At 42.4% G+C, this 24,093-nt stretch overlaps 1 protein-coding gene and 1 long non-coding RNA gene across 5 annotated transcripts in view; one reads left to right on the top strand and one right to left on the bottom strand.

Moving 5' to 3' along the window:
* The window catches only part of CACNA2D2 (calcium voltage-gated channel auxiliary subunit alpha2delta 2), an 861,961-nt gene that overhangs the window by 221,824 nt on the left and 616,044 nt on the right, over positions 1 to 24,093 (bottom strand). For all 4 annotated transcript variants that reach the window (XM_077325943.1, XM_077325945.1, XM_077325944.1 and 1 more), the window contains one exon: positions 14,629 to 14,767. In XM_077325943.1, coding sequence (XP_077182058.1) covers positions 14,629 to 14,767 — 139 coding nt within the window. The remainder of the gene's footprint in view (positions 1 to 14,628; positions 14,768 to 24,093) is intronic.
* LOC143832105 (uncharacterized) lies at positions 1,080 to 22,586 on the top strand. Its single transcript, XR_013229091.1, has 3 exons — positions 1,080 to 1,303; positions 20,698 to 20,759; positions 21,928 to 22,586. It is a non-coding gene; the product is annotated as an uncharacterized LOC143832105 (long non-coding RNA).

Here is a 24,093-nt window from a genome sequence, read left to right as displayed (position 1 = left end):
GGCTGGTTTATTTTCCCTTTATTTTACACATTATTTTCGGCCGAAAATTGCGCCCGTGAGGGGGGGGTATTTTTTTTTCACTCGGGGGGAGCGTGGCAACGATGAAACAGCAGCTCAAACATCACCTGCTAGCTGGATGGGTCTCTCCGTTGCAACGAATCAATGCAGATTCGTTGCAATGTGTGTGTGTGTGTGTTTTTTAAAAAAAACCTTCCTTAAAGGGAAAGGGGCTGTTTGGGAGCATGATAACGCCCGCCCATTGGCTGCTTGATGGCCAGGGGCGGGACAAAGCTCGGCAATATCGCTTCCTGGCTAGCGATTTTTGCCGAGACCAGAAACCTGTGGGAAACGATAGAAACACAACTGGATTCCACTACAAAGGCAGGTATGCATAATGACGAATTCCAGTATTGAAAATGGCGATTTTTCGTTCCGCAACCAATTTGCAACATGGATCCCGGTGCAGAATGGCCCTTGAAATATTGAGTGTTATCTCACAATAAAGGTAGGGTCACTCTGGATCAATCCTTCTTGCTGCAGAAAGAAATTTTAAATCACCCCAAATCCGAATGGAAATCGCATTCTGTGTAGAGGGCAGGGACTGAATTGATCTGGGGTTGGAATAAAAGCTCCATACAGTTTACACCAAGGATTAAGCGAAAAATGCCATTTCAAAGTATAGGACATTATATACCAGCAGTTGCCTACCCCAAAGATTTTACCCTAGTTTTGTCTCCAAAGATAGTAGCCAATCAATTTTTGGTTTTCTACAGATTCTGACTTCACTGGCTTGCTCTTGATCTGTTCATCTTCCATTCCCCACCTGTTACTAAATTGGTGAGACATTAATTCAGCATAAGGAACATACTGAGCGTACCTTTTTTCTACTACTGAACAACAATGATGAGCTCCCAACAGTTCTGTGATTAGAACAGCCTTTTCCAAACCTTTGGCTGTGGAGGAACTCTTGAAACATTTTTCAAGCTTCAAGGAGCTCAGGAACTGGGTTGGAAGTGATCTCAGCTGACCTACCCTACTGAGGAGGATGGGGGAGCAGGGAAAGAAAGCAGGTGTTTTGAGGTAGAGTAGACTTCTGGGTTTCAACCCCTTTCCCAGGTGTGGTAATAATATGAGAAGCCCCTCCCCCTAAGTCAGTGGAAGTGGCTGGTTCCCTGCTTCCATGGCAAAACTGGGAATATCTTGTGGACAAATTCATTCAGGCAGAATCAGTGGAAAAGTCAAGAAGCCCCTGAGGAGTTCTCATTACTGAAGTGACACAACCTTTCTCTTATGATTTTTTAAGGTAGGTTTTTTTTTTTTTTACTTTTACTTACTGGATACCAACCACTATGAATTTATGGTTATGCAGCCACTTAAACAAAACAAGTCAACACCAACAAGACTAATCTGTAGCTATGCTAAACAATGCCTTTTATTTTATTTTGCCTTCTCAACATTTTGGCTTCTGCACTCTGCTCCTTCAATGCAGAAAGAAATATATTTCCTTCCTTTAAAAAATACAGTAAATAGGATGTTCCCCTTTAAGAAGCATTTTTCCACAATTATATCTGAATGAAACTATCTGCTTTTGTTGGAATGTCTAAAATGTAATGGAAATACTCCTTTTGACACAGTCAAGTTAAGTCATAAAAAGAAATTTTACTAGGTGAAATGTTTGAAGTTTTTATCATCAAAATACTCAACTACTGTAAACTGTGGTAGTTTTTAGATACATTTTTTTGAAATGATAGACAATAAATTCCATAAAATTTAGTTTCATGCTTCCCTTTGCTTGCTCAGCTGCATTCTCAATCCTATTTTCTCATTTACTTTTCACTTTTGCATTGCAGGATTCTCTATTGTAGTAAGCTGTGGTAAGCCTCTCAGGGTCAACTTTGTTGCTTTAGGGTTTTTATCAAGCACAAGGTAGTTACATGCACTGAAAATTGTTGTTATTAACTATAGTTGTATTATGGTATCTTGAGACCCAGAAACATTAATATATATGAAACAGCTGGGCATGAAGAACTGATTCTGGTAATAGACTTATTCCTTTGACAGTTCTCCACTGAAGAGAAGATTGAGCTAGAGTAACATAACAACATTAGGAACAGTAGTATTTGTAATTTAGGACCCAGTGCTTTTGTAAATTTAACTAATGTATATCAGAATCATATATCCTCTGACATTGCACAAGTGCCTAGGGGGAGGTGTCTCTAGCTTTGACAACAGAAAGTGGCTATTTTACATCAAATGGTCATGAGAAAGCAGATTTCCATTCCGGCTCCCAAAGCAAGATGTCTCCATGTCCATATACATATACATCAGAGGTAGAATAACTCCCCACTGTTAGTTCATCGAGAACATTCACTGAAGAATTTTCCAATGATTCATTCTGTTTCTTTTTAACACAGGCCAGGTGTCCCAACCATTTGTTCTACAGACAAAACTGCAAAAGAAGCAAAATACTGTAGACTAAAAAAAGTTGCCTTAATAGATTCCTAAATGTGTACAGAGATCTTCCTTTTTGCTTCCCTCCACTGTAATCTGTATTCTCATAATGACCCTCTTAAATAATACTTTCCAGACTTTGCATGAATAATAATCAAAAGCAATGGTTGTGGGAGGATATTTAAATATTTGGGGAATGTTCACATGTAGAATTGCAAACTCCTGGAGAAAGAAAGTGTCCTGTCTCTTTAATGCAGCCTTAAGGTGTGGAAATGGTCAGCTGAAGTTTTTCATGACATGGTGGTAAATAACATCACCTGGCAGCTTGCAGTCCATTTTGGCTCTGTTAAAGGCACAAGACATTCTTTTCCAGGCCTGTTGGCAACCCAAAAACATATGGGAATACCCTTCTGCACAAGAAGAAGATCTCTTCCATTAAGTGAGAATGCAGGGATTCAAAACTGGGTGATTGGGTGGGATTCAAAAAGCCTCCCCCTAAAAATAATGAGCTTTCAGGATTCAAGACAAAAAAATCCCTTTGAATTGTGACTAGGCCTATAAAAGAAGCTCAGGACTTTCCCACCACAATCCCATGCACATTTACTTAGAAATAAATCTCTTGTGTTAGATGAAACCTAATTCTAGAAAGAAATTCAGAAAGAATAATAATAATAATTCTAAGTAGAGTGCTCTCTGTGATTGCTACTGGAAATGTTCCAAAATAAGGAACACTCTGTAAGACCACAAAAAGATGATGAATTATGTGTGTCAGAACACTATCAGGATTTTGCTAGATTATGTTGTTCCTGCAATGAATTAAAATAGGGTTTGGGATTTTTTTTACAGTTATATTGCAGCTCCTCTCTTCCACGAGTATTTTTACTGATAGTAAATAATGCACCATTCCTTGAAATAAAGAACAGATAGTTAGCCTAGCTGGGTAAGTACCCAGAAATCCTGACAGATTACAGTTCATAGAGGCCTTCATATAGAAGAAGAAGAGTTGATTCTTATATGCTGCTTTTCTCTACCCAAAGGAGTCTCAAGGAGTCTCTTACATTCACCTTCCCTTTCCTCTTCCCACAATGGACACCCTGTGATGTAGGTGAGGTTGACAGAGTCCTTATATTACTGCTTGGTCAGAACAGCTTTATCAGTGCTGTTATAGATAGATGCAGATACAGATACAGAAGCCTTTATTGGCATAATGAGCAATACAAGTAAGGAGACAATACAAGTAAGGAGTAATAAAATTAAAAATCAAGCAGAGTTACACAGTTTCATTAAAAACAAGGAATTAATTCTAAAAACCTTGCCTAAAAATGCTGCAATTCGGGAGATTCGAGCAGGATCCTTGCTATCAAGTAATTTATTAACTATTACAGTTTCATCACAATGGAATTGAAACGAAGCCCTAAAGAGCCAACTATTAACCTAGTAGCCGAAGCAACCCAAGATATGTCAAGTCTGTTCTATTCTCCAACTGCATTTGATTCCATGCCACCATTTGAATATTCCTTAGAAGAAACGGTGAAGGAATCGGTTCCCTCTACTGTTCTAGCTCCAGTCCAAGAGATTATTCCAAGTACTCTCTCGACTCCTAACCTCCTAGCCAATGTGAATGATGGTGTTTCTGAAAGTAGGTCTCAACATATATAACTCCAACAGGACATAGAACTGGACTCTCCCGCTTTGCACAAACTATACTTAGAGAGGCATGCTCAAAGCCAGGACTACCCAAAGTCCTGAAATCTATGAAATTGGAAAGCTGGACTCTGCCTCACAAGAAATGACCATAGCACAACATCCTATTGTGAATGACAATCCCCTCAGAGGATCTCAGCCTCCAACAACTAGAACCCTCATCTATCTGACGCCAGGATAGTTTATGTAATCTAATGCCCTGTTGATATCATTTTGAATCTAATTTCATGGAACATTGCAGGATGGAATCATAATTTGGGTGATTCAGATTTCCTCTCCTTCTTGAAAAAATATACTTGGTCTTCCTGCAAGAAACTTGGTCCAAGGACAAGCCTTCGCTCCCTGGCTATGCTTCTTTTCACCTTCCAGCTGAAAAAGCGATTCAGGGTAGAAACAAGGCTGGACTTGTAACGTTTGTCAAATTGAACCTTCTTGGATTCATACCCTTTCTCAGGTCCTGTTCACCTGTAGCCCAAGCTGATTTGGTCTTCCTGCAAGGAACTTGGTCCAAGGTCAAGCCTTCGCTCCCTGGCTATGCTTCTTTTCATCTTCCAGCTGAAAAAGCGATTCAGGGTAGAAACAAGGCTGGACTTGTAACGTTTGTCAAATTGAACCTTCTTGGATTCATACCATTTCTCAGGTCCTGTTCACCTCTAGCCCAAGCTGTGTTGTTAAGAACTGATCCCCCCTCAATATTGATTCATGTGTACATTTCACCAGTTAAAAACCCAGAAGGACTCTTGAAGTGGGAAGAATTAATGAACTTTTTATCCTCCTTAAAAATGGACTATCCTGCTTTTAACTTTATATTGTTAGGTGACTTTAATGCACGCATAGGTCACAAATCTCTTGCTGTTCCCCCCATTAGTTTTATTGACTAGCTCAAATAGTGCCTCCAGTGCTTTTCTGGATCTTTGTAGTAAATTCAACTTAAAAATTCTAAATGGTTTGGTCAGGTTTCCCAATTCAAACTATTACACTCACTATTCTTGTTGTTGTTATGTGCGAAGTCGTGTCTGACCCATCGCGACCCTATGGACAATGATCCTCCAGGCCTTCCTGTCCTCTACCATTCCCCGGAGTCCATTCTAGTTTATTCTCCATTCCAATAGTGAGTCCATTCTCACTATTCTAGTTTAGGGCAAAATGTAATTGACTTTGTGTGACCTCCAAGGAATTTGTAAATAAGGTATGCAGCTTAGAAGTTGGTTATAGGGTTGACAGCGATCATATGGCCTTGCTGTTATCTTTCCGGGCTAAGCTTTCCCAAATACCACTCATCACTTTATCCTCTACTGCTAACATTATCAGTACTGTGGTAAGCCCAAGGTCACCCAGCTGGCTGCATATGGGGGAGCGGGAAATCAAACCCAGCTCACCAGATTAGAAGTCCACACTCCTAACCATTACACCAAGCTGGCTCTCTACAGGGAATTTCTCAGATTCTCAGGTCTGATGAAAGCTGAAGGACAAGCATTTCCATTTATACTGCCTTGGTTGCCACAGCTGCTGGTTAGTTTTAAGGAAAGGAAAGCTATTGGGACAACAGGAGGGAGGAAAAGCAAACCACTGTTGAAACAGTGGAGGGCTTAGAGAGAGGCATATGAAATGGGCCAGATCTTTCTGAGATTTCAGAGAACTCTTGGAACAAGCTAGAGCCCTTTCCAGGAGCTATTTGAAGAACCTCAGAAAGAATGAGCCAATTTAGTTGTGAGACTGGGGAAGTTCATCAAGAGAAGGGAGAAGAAAGCTGAAAAGGTTGGCAGCTGTCAGCATCTTCTGTTGGTAAATTGCAGGACTCCGTGCAAATTTTTTTGGTCAGGCTTTTACTTCCCCAAGTGATCTCAGCCAGTGAAAGATCAAGAAGGGAAGATAACTACATCTTGGTGCCATATAAATGGCCAATGCCTTTCCCTCATTTTAAATTAATAGGTGAAGGAATGTCCCAATTGCTATGGTAGCAGTATCACAGATTGGGCCAGTTTTCTTGACAGCAGTGATGCATTCCCTCCCCTTGTCAATGTTTCTGCCAACCTTTGACCTTTGTTGGCCACTGAAAATAGATGAATGTGGGGCTTTGGGGAGGGCTGTTGCAAAACTGAGCTCCCACCAAGTCAATATTCCAGATATGAGGGATATGTAGGAAAATGTTCAGATCAGAGGATTTCTCTTGTTCACGCTTCAATAGAATAATTTTCTCCTATTGATTGTACGATGAACCAACTAATTTGTGTGTGTGGTAGAATGAGATAATATCAGCCAAATGGGACCTGGGCATTTTTATCAGTCTCGCAGTTCGCTCTATTACTGTATTAAGTAATCAGAACAGAAAGAAGAGTTACAGAAGAGAAGACTATGACTGGGATTGCTTGGTTAACAAAGCAAACGTTGCCAGGATGTACTCAAGGGGCCACAGGACACATTAAGGTTATATGACACATCTGTAGCTTGATAAAAGTATACAATATAAACTCTCAGGAGATTGTCTCAAAATTAATTCCACCTGGCCTAATATCAGCAGCATCACATAGAATGCAATTAAAATTAAAGTGATGTATCAGAACCATGCACACATCTTTAGTAAGTCACAAAGGTTGTTGGGATCATCGGTAGCTCACTCTGATAGCTACTGTATTAGTAAACATGATGATAAGTTATGAATAACAAGAACTTGGTAGGAACAGCAAACTCTACCCATGATACAGAATGCACTTGAAAAAAATTCAGAATTTTTGGATTCAAATTTGAGGAAGGGCATTCTTACCAGTGTTCTGGATTATTCAGGTCTCCAATAACGTTCTAGATTTTTTTAATACTGAATTTTTTGGCCCATAATTTCCTGTAAAGGATGGTTTCTTGGGGCTGGAGAGCCTCTATTTATAGCAAATAACCCCACCATTCCAGGGAGGCTGCCTGTCTACTAAAGACCCTCAGAGTTTCAAGAAAATTGGATTAAGCGGCTCAGTTCTATGGGTCCCTGAACAAGGTGCATTGATAGATTTGTCTCTATTGTTTCCTATAAGGAAATTCAAGACAAAGCAATCAATAGTGAAGCACAAAAGAGCAACCACTGGTCAAAACTGAACCCCTGGTGAAATACAAACATAACCAACAAAGCCCACATCAAGCCAGAAAATCTCATCAGAGTAACAGGCCAGTGTGGCAACCAGTGCCAAACCAGATTATCCAAGCAAAACAAATTCAAGCAAGGAACAGTGTTGTAAACCCAGTCTTAAACCAGAGATCACATGCCAATCAATCTGTAAAGCCAATAACAAGGCAGCCAATCAGACCTGGGAATCCCACCCACCCCACAGGTGTCATTTCCCTGTGACAGAGTCAAGCTGTGGACCTATTTGTCCAAGTTCAGAAAGCGTTACTAGAGAGAGAGAGAGAGAGAGAGAGAGAGAGAGAGATGCCTACCTGCCCCCCTGCATTGCCCTGGAACCTTAAAAAAAAAGGCTGAGATCCAGCATGGTGCAGTGGTTAGGAGTGGCTGCTTCTAATCTGGTGAGCTGGGTTTGATTCCCTGCTCCTCCTCCAATGCAGCCAGCTGGGTGACCTTGGGCTCGCCACAACTCTAATAAAGCTGTTCTGACCAAGCAGTAATATCAGGGCTCTCTCTGTCCTACCAACCTCACAGGGTGCCTGTTGTGGGGAGAGGAAAGGGATGGTAATTGTAAACAGCTTTGAGACTCCTTCGGGTAGAGAAATGTGGGTATTTAGTCTCACCATTGATTCTTGTGAATTAAGAATGTCCTTAGAAAGCTTGTTTCACACAACTTATCTTTTTGATAAGAAACTAACATTTCTAAAGAAATCACTACTTTGTGTGAAAAAGTTCAAAATATCTTACTTGACAGAAATAGCATGTAGATTTGCAATAAACAGATGGGAAATAACCCAAATTCATATGAATTATTCTGTATTCTGCATAATAGCAATGTAAGGTGGGATTTAATTCTTAAGTCTGAATGCAGTGAGTGGTAGGAGAACTAAATTCAAGTAAAATGGCTTGAATCACAATTCTAATTGCAATATTTGGCCATGAAAATTCCATCAAAAAAGCTCACAGCATATCAGGGCATGCCTTACCTAATGATTTGCCAGAATTTATTGTATTTAAATAACAGTTGGAGGCAGGATGTTTGGCATGCAATTATGAGGCTTTGGGAACTCTAAAAAGGCATTGGGATGAAGATTAAATGGCCTAGGATCATAGCCAGCATTGGTGCAGATGAGTGGCAATGCCATCCTCTGATGTGGCAGAAGCTGGGTAAACCCACTGTCTGAGAGAGATATACCATCGGAAATCTAGAGTTTCTACTGAACAGAGTAAAGCTGAATTTTCTCATCCTGAGTTCTAGCAATATAGTCCCAGGATGAACAAAACACAGGCAGCTGTATCCTGCCATTTGCTTTCAAAGGAAGATGGTACAAATATGCTTCATCTTCCCTCCAGTAACATAGAGATGTTTACATGTTATTCTTGTGTGAATTTTTTTTAAGGTCCAACCTCTGTATAGCAATTGCCCCTTTAATGGTTGTAACAAAGTTTGGTTTGCCGTACAATTTGCCTTTATAGTCTGGAGAATGCATATGTTACTGATGGAGAATGTATATGTTACGTGGGAATTGATGGCAGTGGAACCAAGACTCTTCACTTGCTGGGGATAATCCATGTGGCAAACCAATCTATGTATTAGCTATAAAAGAAAGATTTTAGAATTTGTTTTGAAAGCTGTTTCTAGATTAAGGAGATGCTTTCCCATGGAAAATTCTGTGCTCCAACACTTTGTTTGCTTGTTAGACTTATAGCCCGCCACTCCCAGAGCAGCTCATGGCAGGTAACAAAGGTCACATAAAATTCCCAATAAAACCCACATTAAAATCCAGCATATCGAAACCACAAGATTGGCGGTGAATAATAACCCTTCCCCCACTCCATTCCACCAGCCTGTCACCTGTCATGGGGAAGGAGTGCTGACTTGCCTGATGGACTGGCATAGTCTGTTGGACTAGCCCAGACTGAGCAGGGGTCTCTGATCTTACTTGCTCTGGCCTCAACAAACGACCTTGTGGAAGAGCTCTGTCTTACAGGCCCTGCAGAACTGTACCAGCTCCGTCAAGGCCCTTGGCACACCCAGGAGCTCATTTCACCAGGTCGGGGCCAGGGCTGAGAAGGCCCTAGCCTGGGGAGAGGCCAGGCAAACTTTTCTCGGGCTGGGGATCTCCAGAAGATTAGCAGCCACAGAGTAAAGAGCCCTGCGGGGGGGGGGGGGGGGGCAAAGAGAGACAAGAGGTCCCCAAGCTGTGGATGGCTGTAAAGGTTAGTACCAGAACATTGAACTTGATCTGGGCTGCAACTGGCAACCCATGCAGCTGCCTCAACACTGGCAGGATACAGGCCCTCCAAAGTGTCCCTGTGGGGACCCTAGCAGCTGCATTCTGCACCAGCTGCAATTTCAAGTTCAAAGAAAAGGGTAGGCTAGTAGCCTTCCCAAACGAAGGTGGTAAACCACTGTGTGGGCTACTCCCATGACCTGGGTTTCCATCGATAGGGAAGATCCAATATCACATCCAGATTCTTTATGATTCTCTATCCCATTCTGGTTATTGTTCTTCTCTGAGTAGGCCACATTTCCCCAGAGCATATTAATTAGGGATGGGCATGAACTGGGAAAATGGGTTCACGTTGGTTCTTGGCATGCTGGATTCATGAGCCACAAACCATCATGAACTTATAGACACCAAACAAACTGCTTTGGTTTCTGAGGTTTGTGATGTGGTAGAACAGCCCCCAATGTGCTAGAGACCCCCAAATAAGAGGGAATCTCTTGCTGACTCTTCCCTATCTGTCCTCCAAGTCTGGCAAGTATTGGATTTTTGTGGGCTGAGTCCCCCAAAGAAGGTACTCCCAGGAAAGTGTTTTCTGGGGAAATGACAGGTGTGCCTTCAGAAGGGTCAGGGATGTACAGAATGGACCCTGTGCAAACTAAAGTCATCAAACTTGCAGAGGACCCTCCCCCCCGATGCTCCTCTACGTGCCCTCCAAGTTATGTGCAGACTGGATTTAGGGTGTCTAAATCATGCCCCCTCCAAAGATGCCTCCAGAAAAGTGCTTTTGGGGAAAATGTCAGGCACAGGATCAAAAAGAACCTCACCCTGCTTTTGAAGTTTGGTAAACATTTTGATTGAGCCAAGACTGTCTGTCCGGAAAATTATCCATTCACAAACCATGATAAACCACTTGAAAGTTCATGGAAAGTTTGTGCCAGTTGACCTGTCACCAATTTCAGTTCATGAACCACAAACTGGTCAAAATTTGTTATGAACTTTATTTCATGAGCCAGTTTGTGTCCGTCCCTAGAATTAATCTTTCATGCAGTTCTCTTCCATGGCACTGTGTGCTGATTTATACGGCTTTGGCAGCAGTTATGCTGTATGAAGAACAGGAGGTTAGAAATTATGAACATTTTGCCCTGCTTGTCCCCCCCTGTGGTCTCCTCCCCCCATTCTCATGATTTGCCTCATTAGCTGCTCAGCCTGGACTAGCTTGGTAATAAAACTAATTGCAGTTTCTAATTCACTGATGTTGAGGCAGGGAAATCAATTCCACGGATGTGGTTGTCTGTAGATTTTTGCCAGCAAGACATAGGTGCATGATGGACTGCATAGTGACAGGGACATTTGAGGCAGAGGCTTGGGAGGGTGGAAAGAACCATTGCAAAGCCTCATTAAAATGAGCTGAAGAACAAGGGATGGACTCTGTACTTGTGTTCACTTACACTCCTTGGGCAGGCTCAAACCTCAAATGAAAAGGAGCTTCTACTCAGGTCTCTACTTCAGGAGACCAAGCAAGATTACCAGAGTGAAACCATCTACCTTGAATCACAAGATGAGGTTTGGTAAGTGAGTCTGACTCAGCTAGCCAAGATAACTCTGTGCCTCCTACCAGTGTTAGTTAGCTGGAATTAGCTTGTCTATGGAAGGGTATTAACTTGAATTTATAATGAAAACACACCTTCCCAAGCTTACAGCATAGCTGAAAGGCAATAAAAGTTAAGCTTCTATGTCACCTTTGATTAGATTTCTAAGTGACAATGAAGAAATTTTCAAAGCATATTAAAGTCCTGTAGCTAGCAGGTAGTGGAGACTTAATAATAATGTTGATATTCAAATCAGCCACTAAAGGGAGACCAAGAGCTGTTCTTTCCAGTATTTGTTATATGCACCAGGCAGGGGAACCTACTGAAACTCTTTCCACTGCAGTTGGGAACAGGTGAAAAAGGAGGACTGGAGAAACTCAGTGGGCATTTGCACACAGAAAATCTTTGTGTGTACCCTCTGGCAAGCATGGCTGGTGAGCCCATGCCAGAAAGCTAATAGTCTAAACGGCACACATCACCCCCTGCTGCTGTTTGTTCCACTTATCTGCACTATGCCTGAAGCAACACAGAAATGAAATCAGTGCAAAATTTCCTGTGGCCACTGGAGAGGTCAGCTGCAGTGCTGAGAGAAAGGGCTGAGGGTTATTTAATGCTGATGTACACATACACCAACAGCAGTACAGCTTGTTCAGACCCAGTACACCAGGTGATGGTGTCTGTGAGTGCAGGGTGGCTTGCATTCCTCTTTAATAATCTGAATGTGTTCCAACAAAGTCATCTATTATTAACAAGTATATGAACTACTTTAAATGCCATGGATATAGGAACTCTTCTTTGTTCTACAGATCATTCAGAAAGAGGAATTTCTTTTAGACTATAGACTCATACTCAGGACTGTGTACTTTCCCCCTAATGATATCAGTTCAGCAGCTTAAAATGAAGCTGTAATAGCTGCCTCCACCCCTGTTGCTCCCAGGTGAGCTTAATTGTGGGACCAGAGTCTTGCCACTGTGATTCTCTGATTTGTGACTGTGTGCAATGTAAAGAGCTTCGAAAAGCATAAGCACAGTGCTGGGCATGCCCTGAGAATTGCCTCTGGTTGCCAATGAAGCTCCCTTAAACACTGGCAGGAGCCAAGGCATATAAAGCCTTCCAAAGCCTTCTTGCTTACTACCTTGGATGAAGTCAAGGCTAGCTTTCCTTCCCCATCTTCTCATGTCAACAGAGAGAGAATCCCTGGGTGGGGGGTGGTGGTGGTGGTAACAAAGATCTCAAGGCTCTGAGTGAAGATACAAGGCCTGGCTGTGACTGTTTTAGAGCTAATGAGAAAGAATGAGTTTCCTGCCTGGTGATGAGCCATGCAGGGAGGACAAAGCACTAATTAGACTGTAAACAGGCAGCAGCGCTAAGAGCTTCTGAATACACCTAGGGCCTATTCCCGCAAGACTGAAAATCTATCGGAAGCATTTACACAGTGAAGACTGTTCAGTGCAAAGAACTTGGCAATGGGCAAGACTAAATACACATCTTCAAAGCAAGCCCCTTGTGACAGAAACTGAGAGCTCCAGTGACCCTCCCCAATAAAACAGGAAATCTCTCACACCTGCACACATGCAAGCAAATGCCCCCCCTTCAACTGTTTCCCCCTCATCAATTAGAATACAGTAAAACAGTATGGCATGATTCTAAATGGACCACATTACTTATCTTAGTGAACTCTCCTATGTATAAACATGTCACAGCTTGCAATTTTATGACTTGACGGCTGCAAAGTTCACATACAGGTGGAAGTTTTCACTCCCAACCCTTCTTTGTCTACTTTCCCTCATTCCAAAATCAGTGGTCTCCCAGGGACAAACAGTTACTCTGCAGTAGCCTCCATAGGACACTGATCAGTAGCAGCAAAGGACCAGGTAGACATGCAATGTAAGCTTTAGAGCATCAAATGGAAATTAGTTCACCTGCAGTACAAATGGTGCATATATCAAAGTGTTCTGCAAATGAGCATTTACAAAGACAGGCTTCATGCTTTTCCTTCTGAGGCAGGAAGCAAAAGTCTGAGAGAGCAACAGAGATGAGGACAAAGCAGTCTTGGCAGCAGTGTGACACTCGTAATGGGCATATGTGCTACACAAGCTGCCAGGTACAGCACCGTGACACACAGGAGAAACATTTTCAATATGGTGCTAGAGACAATGGCTATGCCCCATCTTAATTAGAACTGCAATTGCACTTTTCAACCATTATCGAAAACCATGGCCAGGGCCACAGCCAAGCCCCTCTTTAGAGCCTGCATGAGGAGAAATGCTCCAAAAGGGGATGCCTCTTTAAAGACACAGCCCGATCGATACCTGCTCTCAAAATGCTCCAGTTGGGGAGCTTGTCAAAGGGCATGCAGCCCCTCATGACAGCAGCCAGGAATAAAACAACAGCAGGTGGTTTTGGTGCAGTGCAGCTAGCAGTCCAAACACCCCGCCCTACTTCAGGTGTCCTGAGCTTTCATAAACAGAACTTCCACAGGCCCCTGACATTTATCTGCAACCTTCCGTGCTTTTCTATTTGAAACAGGAAAGAGCAACTGGAGAGATTTCTTGTAAGTGCAGAAAGATCAGAAGTTGTCCCCCGAAGTGAAGAAGAGATCTTTTTGGTTAAAAACGTCATCATGCGGTTGGCAAGATATGCTCAAAGCTGGGTTGTCGTTTGCTTTTTGTGCAGCAGCTGAGGCCAGACAGTGAACCATCTAAGCCCACTGATTTTACCAGGCTTACGTGTGCTGCATTGTGTGCTGACTCCTGGGTTCTCTCTACAGCCTTCCCATCAGAAACAAAAGCAAAGGAATAGCCTTTGAAGGTTTTAATACAAAGCTTGTGGTCTTGTTGCAGTATAAATCAATCAAATCTTGAAACACATGTACGTTTTGGAAACATGAAGTTCAAGCTTTTGCATTTCAGTCATGCAATTTGGCTTTTCCTAACTCATCAGCTGGATTGTTTGTCCCTTGCCACCGATACCAGCAGCCAGCACACTACAGCCAAGATAGCCTCTCCCTTCTCTGCATGACCAACAGTCAGGGGCTCAAGATAGCTCTTCATCCCTACTCTACAGCTTTCTGCAAAAAAGCAAGCCTTTGCATCTACAGTTCCTGAATTTTAATATGGCGATTCTCTCGCAGCTCTGCATCCACACAACTGGGAGAGCCTGCTATGGAATGCAACCCCCTGCTGCAAAACAGAACTATCAACTCACCAGTCCTCTACCAGTCACCTTGAATGACCAGGAGTTGAGTGCCAAAAGCAGAGAACAGGCACTACGCACTAAGATCTCTGCCAAGGAACAGGCCCAGCCTCGAGCACACAAGGAGGCAAAAATCATTGAGTTGTTTGGTAACCTTTTGAAGAGGGCTGCATTGGAAAGAGGGAGAAATCTGATCTAATTCAGTTAAAGTTTATCTATTACCATGATGAAAGGACAAAATAATCCCAATCCACATGTTATCTAGCAAGCATCATTAGCTAACATAAGGGATTTTCTACAGTTTAAAATTCAGAGTTCTGTGAAAAGGTGGTAGTAGAGGGTGACTCACAGCCTTTATAGATGTCTGTTGGTATCTGTACAGCAGCATAAGAATAGTTAACCTTCGTTTTAAAATGTGCATCATCTATGAAGTCCAACTTCAAGGAGTTGGATGGTTCTCCTTCAATTTCTTCTCCCTCTGGACCATCCTGAGAAAAGAAAAAAAAGACATACCATAAACATTCAGGCTACTTTCAGACAGCAGCAGTCAGTGAGGCCGTCTCGTAGAAGAATAAATTGGCTTTGATACCTAAAGAAGTCTCAAAGTGGCTTAAAATCGCCTTCCCTTCCTCTTCCCATAACAGACACCATGTGAGGAAGGTGTGGCTGAGAGAGCCCAAGGTCACCCAACTTGCTGTACAGTGGGGAATCAAACCCACTTCTCTGGATTAGAGGCCACTGCTCTTAACCGTTACCCACACTGGCTCTCAAGCCAAGAAGAGGCCCCCATGTTGTCTTTGTGGAAGTAATGCACAGTCATGCTGGAGGCAGAGATAAAAGCTCTATGCAGATATATAGCTGCTGACTGCCCAGAAGTGCACTGGATGAGTTTCTAAAGTCATTGGTTCATGCTGTTGTGCATTGCCCTTGGCAGTGAGCAACCACATTCTTCCACAATCCTGACGAAGATACCCTGTGCCTACAGTGCTTCTGCCCAACTCTTGCCAGTAAAAGTATGGGTCCATTGGCATCTCAGTTGCTAAATATCTCACAGGTGGTTGCTGTTCAAGGTAATTAAAAAGATCTCCCACCCACCAGGGGTGGTGGGAACTTCTAGGTATCTGGCAGTGGAAGACTATAATGGTTAATAAAAACATTGTACTAGAACAGCAATTTCCATCTTAAGAGTAACATTTCTTGGTCCACAGACTAACTGAATGAATAATGGTTTAAAACAATATTATGATAAACAACAACTTTTGCAGCAGACTCTAGGCCTTGCCATAGGACTTATTATTGGAATATGCAAGATCTGCAATGTGCATAATTGAGCATAATATAAAGGATGTCTTGAGGGGGTATCAAAGGAGATGTATATTTAGCATAAATAGGATAGGAACTTCCTGATGATTTTCAAATTATCTCCTCCAGTGTCCTGATTGGCTCCACAGGAGACTTCCTGCTTTTTGAACACTCTTCCTCCCTGCTTGTCTCCAGAACAGCAGTCAAACAGAATGAGTACAGACAACAACAGTTAGTTAGGTCTCTCCTCTCCTCTTTCTATACTACTTTATTCTTTGAGCAGCCTGATGCTTCACTCTCTCTGCAACCTGAAACTTTGTCAGCACTAATTAGGTGGTCTTACAGAACATTTACAAATTATGAGTTCCCCAATTCTGTAAACTATAAGGAATATCTCCAAATTGTAAACTCTGTTGGCACAAAGACAGCAGTTGTCCAGAAGGATTCATGATTAACTCTCCTTCCTGAGCATATCAGTATTTCTTTCATGTTAAGAAAATCGACATCCAAATCCATTTGCCTTACAAGAAATGTTTAAAGGGGGTCAATATTATAATCATCTTCATATTACAAACAGAGGTTGAAGTTAAGGGGCCTGAGGCTACCCGGTTAGTATACGGCAGAGTTCACTTTTGAACAGAATATGTCCTGCTCTGATCTTATGCTCTCCACCACTATAATACCCCAACATTTGTGCTTCTCTCACAAGCAGAGTCCTGTCCCATTCCCGAGGGTGCAGGTTGCTGGGAAACAGGACATCTAGGCTTGCGAGCCCTTTCTCAAGTTAGCACCATAGCAACAGATGCAGCAGGAGTGCTGGATGGAAATTGCTGGGACTGGAAGTCTTGCTGATTTTTTTTACATACACAGTTTCTGCATCAGGTAGATGAGGTTTGTAAGCACACTGGCTAAGAAGATGTGCGGATTCCTGGCTCATTACTCGGTTCTGTTTACCCTTGCCTTGCGGTTTTCAGCAGCACAGCAAGTATTAAATCAGACAAAACCCCCTTGAAAATCAATTAGCAGCAAAAGGCGACTATCAAAGAACAAATTAAAACAGAGTGGAGCTTAGTGCTCTGTCAATAAGCAATGCAAACAATATTTAATTATGGTAGGAAGATGGCAAACTCCCCACTGCTGAGGCTGAGATATGCGCTTGCTCTTTTGCACATCGCTTCTCCCTCCCTTTCCTACCCAGATTTCCACAACATTGGCAGGCAGCTCTTTTGTTCTTCATAAGGAGATTTACTCTGAGAGGCAAAAATGTTTCACTCTCAGAGCTTCAGAGCAGAATTGTTCTCTCTTGCCATTCTCTTCCCGTGCTGGCAAAAACATATGCTGCCAAGGAGAGCAGGATCCTGACTTTTGGATCCAGTTTCTTCAGGATCAGCTTTATATAAAACTCACTTGAAAATAATGGGAGCTGGCAGGGAGGAGAAAAACTACCACTTCCCTCTCTTTTCCCAATTTTCCTTTTCTTGGCTGAAAAGACTTTCACTTGACAATGAGCAGCTGTTGGGATTTTTGTTACATACTAGGTGCAACATTTGTTATTATGATTGCAATGTATATCCCTATGTTTTATGTAAACCGCCCGGAGCCTTATGGGAGGGCGGTATAGAAATGCAATCAATCAATATTTTATACTTAGGGATGGCTTAAAAAAAGAATTAGATTTGCAGGGGATAGCTTTATTAGCCATGAAAGTCACATTTAAACTGCAAATTCAAATGAGGTATATCTCTGACTACATGCTAGGAACAGTGACTGAGAGGCTGTTGCCGTCATTTACTACTAGTAAGCTCCCAGAGATGTATAGGGGACCACCCATCTCTCTTATTACCCTGCAGGTTGGAAGTTTGAAGTGGTTCAAAGGTGGGAGTGGTTCTTTCTGCATCAACACCAGGCACAGTTGCCACAGCAACAGAAATAATGTGATAGGCTCGAGAAGTGGGCTAAACAGAATAAAATGAAATTTGATAGGGACAAATGTAAAGTTCTGCATTTAGGTAAGAAAAACCATTTACACCAATATAGGATGGGGGAGACTTGTCTTGGCAGTAGCATGTGTGAAAAGGATCTAGGAGTCTTAGTAGACCATACACTGAACATGAGTCAGCAGTGTGACTCGGTGGCTAAAAAAGAGGGCAACAAAGATGGTGAGGGGTTTGGAGACCAAGACATATGAAGAAAGGTTGGGGGAGCTTGGTCTGTTTAGCCCAGAGAGGAGATGACTGAGAGGGGATCTGATAACCATCTTCAAGTACTTAAAAGGCTGCCATGTAGAGCAGTGGTCTCCAACCTTTTTATCACCGGGGACCACTCAACGCTTGACAATTTTACTGAGGCCCGGTGGGGGGGGTAGTTTACTCCTCTACTCTCAACCTCTGCCCTAACACTCTCTGATCGCTATGGTAATGTTTAAACATCCCTTCAAAATAAGATACAGACACGCCACAACAATGAACGTAAGGAACATTTTATTTTCATGGAAATTTTAACTCATGACAATGACAAATCAATGGGAACCCTGAGCTTGTTTCTCTGCAACGAGAGACCATTCCTTTACTAGTCATTTTGCTATCTGAGAACATAATCATGGAGTGGAGTAGTGCAGCGGTCCGCAACCTTTTGGCTGCTGCGCACCGCTGTGCTGGGGTGGGGGGAGAGGGCGCCCCGGGGCACCGCGCACGTATGGCAGCCCAGGCACAAACTTGCATGCATGGACTTGCCGTGCATGCGCGTTTGCGTCCGGTGGGGGCGCAAACACGCACACGCAGCACCTGCGCGGGGGCCTCCTGAGCCATGGCTGCCTGCTGGCCTGCCTGCTGGGCTGCCTCGCGGTGCGAGACCAAATAAATAAAATAAAAATAAAATAATTAATTTTTAAATTAAAAAATTATAGAATGCTGTGGGATAATTAGAAAATGCTGCAGGACACGGGGCAAATGCTCCAAATGCGGGACTGTCCCGCTAAAGGTGGGACTTCTGGCCATCTTATTTTAAGGCTATCCGTGGCCTGGGCCCCATTTATCTGAGGGATTGCTCGTTTCCTTATGTCCCTCACAGGGATCTTCGCTCTTCAGGCAGGAGCTGTGCCTGGCCTTGACTAGGGCCAGGGCCTTTTTGATTCTGGCCCCAGAATCTGGTGGAATGAGCTCCTGCAAGAGCTAAGGGCCCTGACAGAGCTTTCAATGTTCTACAGGGCCTATAAGATGGAGGTCTTCCAGCAGGCATTTGGTTGAGGCCGGGCTAGAATGAACTGCTCTCTCTCCCTGTGTCGGCCCATAAAAGTCACTGGACATATCTGTAGCTGCACCCTGGGTGATTTGTGACTGTGGATATGGGGGCTGGGGGTGGGAACAGTCTAGTGGCTCATCCCACTGTTGTGTTTTTACTGCCATCTTGGGGTTTTATTGGAATTTCACTGTTTTATGGGGTTTTTAGATTTCTATAAATCATCCCAAGCCAGTTTTCCAGGAGTGGAAGTCTAAAAATTTGAAAATCAATCAATCAATCAATCAATCAATCAATATGCTTATTACCATCTCTCACCAGCTCTAAAAGAAATGCTGTTTTCATGAAATGCTTCACTATATTTACAAAAGGTATACCTTTTCTCCAGCATATCACTCTATTGTTAGAGATTTTTACTCATTTCCCAAGGTACAGGTTTAGGGACTTCAGCACTACGTTATACCACTGGAGCCTTTTCTAAAGGATGAAGTTAACGTTAATCCACCTTCCATTCTTTTGTTGCAGTAGCTGAGTTGAGCAAGGAGGTTACATATTGCAGTTAGTCGTTTTGCAATTTCATATTTGAGTTCCTTCAGAACTCTCAGATGAATGCCATCTGGTCCTAGTGACATATTACTCTTTCATTTATTTGCTCTAAAGCGCTTCTTCTGACACATCAATTTGTGACAATTTCTCTAGTTCTGGTATCTCCCTGATGTCATCTGTAGTGAAGATTGATGCAAAGATTTCTTCTTCTATAGGTTCCCTGCGTTGACCATAACTTTCTTTAATGTGCTTTTACTGTGTAATGGTCTAATGGCTTCAGTCATTTTCTAGCAGACTTTTTGCTTTTGATCTATGTTGGGGGAAAAAAGAACATTATGGTTTTTGAGCTATTCTCAAAATGAGCTTGGCTGCCTGCCCTCACTATAGATACACATTGCACAAGACTGCCCTTCTTTTGGTCATTCTTACTTGAGCATAACATCTCTTTTAAAGATTTCCCCTCTAGCCATTGGTAGCCTCCTTTCATTACTACATTCATGCTAGGATGCTTTTAAATTGCTTGCAGCCTTTAAAGAAAAACATACAAAATGAGCTGTATGCTTATTTAGATCCAGGGTTATGGTATACTATTGTATAGTTCACATACAAGTTGTAATCATTTTTACCTTTGCAATGACTCCTTTTCAATTTTGTTTCCTGAAAGTGGAAACTTTCTGAGGATATAAAGCAGAAAGATTTGTATGTGATACTGAGGGCTAAAATCTTTTGAGGAAGAAATCTTTTTTAAAACCACTAACAACTAAAATCTCCTTGGTGATAGTGTCTTTTTGTGATATCAAAAATGGAGACATTGTCTTCATATGACCTGCATTTTGACTATAGTTGTTAAAATCTTTTTTAAAAGCTGCTAAAATGATAGAACATGGAAAAATCAGTATTGCATGTCAGCTCCTTTTCTGCTTCTTTGCACAGACGTTTTCAAGACTTGGGACAGAAGTAAAATAAGACAATTTATTTTATTTTACTTCATTAATATCCCACCTTTTTCCCAGTCCAAGCACCCTACAACATTCTCCTCTCTTTGATTTTATCCTCACAACAGCAACCCGGTCAAGTAGGTTAGGCGGAGAGGGTATGTGAATGACCCCATGTTACCAATGATGTTTCCCTGGCAAGGTGGGAATTTAAGCCTGGATCTCTCAGATCCTAGTATGACATTCTGAACACTACACTACACTAAGTGCCATCAATTACTTTTATGGGAATACAATTCTGAATAAACATTTCTTGACAAAGTATCTAAGAAATTAAGAACATTCTTTTATGCTTCTTACATGCCTCCTTGTTTACAGTCCTTATTGGTATTTTTCAGGTATTAATTCAGCTGGATACTGATTTTGATTTGCTTGTGTCCAACAGGTATGTTCAAACATGGTAAGTTCAACTATCAAAAACATTTGTAACAACACCCCTAGCATCCCTTCTTGTAGTCCTATTGATTGTTCCCTGCTTTGAGCCATAATGAAAGAATTGCAAAAAGAGATTGAACTGGGTAAGACATCAAGGCACCATGGGACAGAGTTGAGTAGTCAGATTGTCGGAAGACCTTACTTGTCCCTTTGGCCGGAGAAAAGGAAGGATTCATTTAATGTCTGTTTCCCTGTGCATGGTTTCTGTTTATGGCAATCTGCTGTATGAGTGCAAGAGGTTTCTAGGCTAATTTGGCTGGCAATTGAGTCCCCTTGGCAGAGCACATCTTTCCTGTTCCAGAACAAGTTTTGAAAAACTGAATCATGTTATTTACAAACTCCAAAGATTTGGCTGGGGCTAGAGATCTAACCAGCAGTGCCACACAGCAAACCCAAGGATGCCCTCCACATGTGCATACATACATTCAAGAAAGTACCATGAGCCCATGGGCTAAAGTGCCATTTACATTCTTTAAGCTTTGCCCTTATTTCCAGACACTGAATCTTTGCAGTCAAGTAGCAATGCCAGGAGGGACATAAGAAACACAAGTCCAGATAACATAGCCATTGCTTCCAGTCATTGCCAAGTGCATTTCACACCTGATAGCTCTTTCTGATTGCAACTGCAATTATGAGAGGTACTTGAGGCAACAGGAGCAGGCCTGCTGTCATGTCTTCAAGAGAATATAAGAACCACCTTGTTGGATCAGAAGGAAAGTTCATTTACAGTGCAGTGATAAGCAGAGTCTCACCCTTCCACATCTATTGAAATAAGTGGGCTTAAAAGGGTATGACTCCATAGTTTCTTTGCTATGGAATGATAAAGCTGAATTTCCCACCCTAACTACTGACAGCAGATTTGACTTTTAGGTCAGGACTGGAACAACAGGTAGGAGTCTTCTTTACGTAATATTTTTCAGAATGGCACTGAGATATTAAATCCAATCAAAAAGAAGATTTTAGATGGACTGAGGAGATAAAGCTTTGATATAAGAAACAGTTGTCTAATTTGTAGAATTATAGGCTTTAGAGATGTTTAGAAATGTCTTTCTTAATTTCTGAGTTCTTTACACTATGAGGCTTTTGTTTTTGTGTTTATCAAACCACATCTGTATTTTCTTTTGTCCTGTTAGGTGGGGAATATTGCTGCCTTGAAGTTGGCAGGAAGGTCTGGGACCTTTATTCCAGATACCAAAATGAGCTGAACCCTTGATAACAGTAAGATGGTCTTTGCCAATATCTCTGCCTGGTTGACCCGAGGAAGAGCCCATGATCCCTGGGGTTTTAGCAGCCAACCTGTATTTCATCATCCTGTCCAGGATCTCATCTGTCTGCTGGCTAAACAAGTCATTTCCCTCAAAGGGGGAGTCCTTCACTTTGTCCCTAGTATCCTGAAGAAGGGTGGAGGAACACAGCCAGGAGTATCTATTGATGACTAAACCATTTGCCATGGACCTGCTGTGACAGTTTGCATCATGGCACTCAGCATTAGGCTGCTGTTTTCTTAATGTATTTCCCTCACTGATAATTGCTTTAACTGAAGGCTGTTTATCTTCAGAAAGAGATTCAATAAAGGGGACCATTTTGTTCCAGAGAATCACCTGATGACGGCTCATCACAGCTTGGAGGTTGACCATTCAAAGGCCCAGTGTTTGACAAATATATCTTCCTTCTAAACATGCCTATTCTTTCCCCCTCTCTATCTAATGGAGATGAATGCTAAGCTGACTTCCCTTTGCCAGAAGAACTGCTGAGAATATGATATTGTCTAAATAAATAATGGCATCCCTATTCCCTAATCGTATACAAATTCTCTAACTTCTTCAATGATACTGCTGCAGAAGCTACAGATTACCGAGGCCAGAGATTCCCAGATTTTCATAGCCACCTTACTTGCACCCTTAATTAGTTATAAGGCAACATGCTCTGACTCAGCCATAATTAAAATGTCCATAATAGGGTCCTCTGATTTGTTTTAAGTTGATAAATAGTTGATTTGTATGGCATTTGCCATCCTAATCAATTGCTCTGTATAGAGCCAAAGATCATCTGTAGGTGAAGGCACTGAGGGCTCCCTAACACTGTGAGGTGGAGACAACAGGGCTACCAATTCTCCCTCAACATCAGATGTCCTGTCAGCACTGATGTCAGATCTGGAATCAAGGTCTTTGATGTCAAGAAGAGTCACCGAGGCTCTTCCTGACTTCTTGCTGAACTACAACATTGGGGAGGAACATTTATTTCTTTTTATTTATATTTATATAGCCCACCCCTCTTGAACCAATCATCTTGGGGTGGCTTACAACACTACCACAATAAAACTATGCAATAATAAATACATTAAAATCATTTAAAGCATATTCAGGGTTAATTAAAACTAACAGCGCATTGCAATTCAGTTGGTTTGTGCAGAGTCATTAACTGATAAAAATTCCTCCTGTAATGAGAGAAAATATAGGAGGAGAAGCCAAACCAGCAGGGGAGGCCCATTGATGTTTCAGATCTTCCACCTGTACTGACGTCAACCATATGCATCTCTGTCTTACAGACCCAGCAGAAATTCAATCAGGGCCCTAATGTTCTCTGGGAGCTCATTCCACCAGGTAGGGACCAAGGCTCAAAAGGCCCTGGCCCTGGTTGAGGCCAGTCACACTTCTTTGGGGATGGAGACTATCAGTCAGTTGCCCATAGCTGAATGAAGTGGGGAACATATTAAGATAGGCAGTTCCTTAGATAAGCAGGTCCCAGTGCACAGATGGCCTTAAAAGGTGAGTACCAAAACCTTGAACTGAACCCAGAACTTGACTGGGAGCCAATGTAGCTGCTGCAGTAATGGTCTTATGTGGGTCCTCCATGACCTTGTTCCCAGCCACTTCAAACTGATGGTACCATCATAGGTAAAGTAGTAGACCCTCGATCCAACGAATCCCTGGTTTCCCGATGTCAGCATTTTGACCTCGACTGAAAGACCTAGAACACTTGTTGGTGCCTCTAGGACCATTTACGCACTGGAGGTTTCATGCCGGGCTGCAGGTTGGAGTTTTACTCGTGGAAGGTTGCCCCACCTCTTCCTGCACCCACATGGAGGAGCATTTGGCCCGATGTAACTCATCTGCCCCCGATTTGTGCTCCTGCATGGAAGCTGGGGCACCAAAGTTCCCAGTGCGTAAATGGTCTAGGTGGTGATTGTCTGTGTCCCAACACTAAAGATGTCTCAAGTATTGGCACCTAGATCTCTACATCAGGCAACATTGACCAATCGGAGTTTGGGGCAAATTCTTGGAATCTGTGAAAATAGG

The sequence above is a fragment of the Paroedura picta genome, chromosome 3, assembly GCF_049243985.1.
Source record: "Paroedura picta isolate Pp20150507F chromosome 3, Ppicta_v3.0, whole genome shotgun sequence".
NCBI lineage: Eukaryota > Metazoa > Chordata > Lepidosauria > Squamata > Gekkonidae > Paroedura > Paroedura picta.
Note: the sequence above shows the minus strand (reverse complement) of the source record. Positions and strands in the feature narration are given on the sequence as shown.